The sequence below is a fragment of the Primulina huaijiensis genome, chromosome 11 (assembly GCF_012295235.1).
Source record: "Primulina huaijiensis isolate GDHJ02 chromosome 11, ASM1229523v2, whole genome shotgun sequence".
NCBI classification, from domain to species: Eukaryota; Viridiplantae; Streptophyta; class Magnoliopsida; order Lamiales; family Gesneriaceae; genus Primulina; species Primulina huaijiensis.
The window spans coordinates 25,359,764-25,361,653 of record NC_133316.1 but is presented as its reverse complement, the minus strand read 5'-3'; the positions used below and the strand labels follow the sequence as shown (position 1 = coordinate 25,361,653).

General features: G+C 37.5%; 1 protein-coding gene across 1 annotated transcript; it reads right to left on the bottom strand.

Annotated features, from left to right (window-relative positions):
* Nucleotides 1-345: 345 nt before the first annotated feature.
* LOC140988541 (uncharacterized) lies at nt 346-1,406 on the bottom strand. Its single transcript, XM_073457536.1, has 2 exons — nt 1,086-1,406; nt 346-951 (listed from the first exon to the last, which is right to left on the bottom strand). The coding sequence occupies exon 1, from the start codon at nt 1,404-1,406 to the stop codon at nt 1,119-1,121; it is 288 nt and encodes a 95-aa protein (XP_073313637.1). The 3' UTR covers nt 346-951; nt 1,086-1,118.
* Between the last annotated feature and the right edge of the window lie 484 nt (nt 1,407-1,890).

Here is a 1,890-nt window from a genome sequence, read left to right as displayed (position 1 = left end):
CCGTTGTTAATTTATTATTAAATTGTTATGATTTAGATCAATGTTTTTATAATTGAATTGTTGATCGAACCAATCCACATTGTTTTCACGTTATAAAAATGGTCGGTCCAACCGGTCAAAAGAGTTTAACCAGATGGTTGGATTGGAATCCTGTTATATTATAAAAATATTAATATAATATAATAAATAATATATTTTAAATTTTAAAACCGAAAATATGTATATAAATAAACAAAAAATATATATATTTATCAAAATTTAAAACTAAATAACTATATACGTAGATTCAAAATATCAATTATAAGAGTTCTTGGAGAGGACAGTGGAAAAGATGCAGCAGCTTGATAAAAGGGTGAAGTTTTTGTAACAAATAATCACATATGCTTGTTCATGACAATACTCAAACATAATAAAGGTGTGAGCTGATAGGATTATAGTTTTGGTACAGTTCAAGAACATGGATATACTTTAGTGTGGTGAAGCTGTAAAATTGATAACCATGATAACAAGTTTCTTGAGTTTCATTCTTGAACGATAATAGGACACTTGTATTGATACTTAGCAGATCTATGCTCTTCACTTCAAGTGCAATAAGAAGCTGGTGCGCGAGTATCCAAATATCTTTAATTTCACCAAAGACATATTTCAAATCTCCGGAGTCAGTAGCATAGTGAACATGGTAAAAAAAGCTTTACTATTGAAATCAGCCGGCCATTAATCCGTTTGGAATCATCCTCATGGCCCAAATACAGACTATTCTTCTCCACATGATCGGCATAGGTTTAACAAGTAATATGTTTCAGCCGACTGATTGTTATGTACTTATTAATGTGAATGCTCAATGAGCGCTTTAGCCCTCCTATCTGTTTGCTAGATATCAGAATGTGTACCAAATAACAACACTTGGAGCAAATTTACTATTATATTAAATGATTATATTATAATCTATTCCTGTCAAACATGTAATAAGTGATGCTATAGATTTATACAGGAATATGAAATTTTACAAATATCTGAAAGAGAATTAGTATCACCCATATAGTTTTAAGACAATAATAACGGGCCAAAGATGAGAAAATTCTCACCTTGATAGATCCAAGTTACAGAACCAGATAGTTTTAAGGTTGCGTTTGATGAGTGGATAAGCACGTCGAGAAAATTCTGTGGCACTGGCGGCGTTTGATTGCGGTTCCGCCACTGGAGAAGAGAGAACGGACAGCCTCGAACTCCTCGAGGCAGACCACTGCCACCAAGCATTCGGCAAGGGAGTGGTTCAGGTGACGGCAAGCGGACTGACGAGATGGCCCCGCCGGGATCCCGCGGTGGCACTCGGCCAAGGCTCGGTGAAGCCTCTCGCAATTGTGAACGTTGACGGTAGGCGGTGGCGACGAATATGGTCGGATCATGGACTTGATCGTAGCAAAATGTAGGGACCCACATCACACTTCTATTTAATTTGTTTGGAAGGAGCTGAGCAAACAAGAGAGCCCATGAATAATTAATGATTACATGAGCCTAAGCCCCAATAATTGATAAGAATTAGGGACCGCCTATGTTTCACCAGTCGATCAGCGAAAAATAAAGAATTGACAAGATAATGAAAAAGACAGCCTCTGTCTCCAAAATTATTATTGTTATTATTGATTCATGGGTTTCACTCCATTATCTATCATCCTTGTCGTTCTCTAATTTCTTGACACAAACAAATATCAAAATGAGTAAAAGTGAGTTTGATGCCCCTAAATTTGCTACATCTGGGTGGATCCGAGTCCATCTAAGAATGACCCCTAGTCCATCAAATGGTCAGGAGTCCAAGCCCACACTCCCTAACCCACAATTCCGAGTCCACCCAGGGGTCGGAAATTCCGGACCCTAACACGGCTGAGGGAT

Excerpts from the sequence above, each read along its gene's own strand:
- LOC140988541 (XM_073457536.1), bottom strand. The coding sequence starts at position 1,406 with ATGATCCGACCATATTCGTCGCCACCGCCTACCGTCAACGTTCACAAT.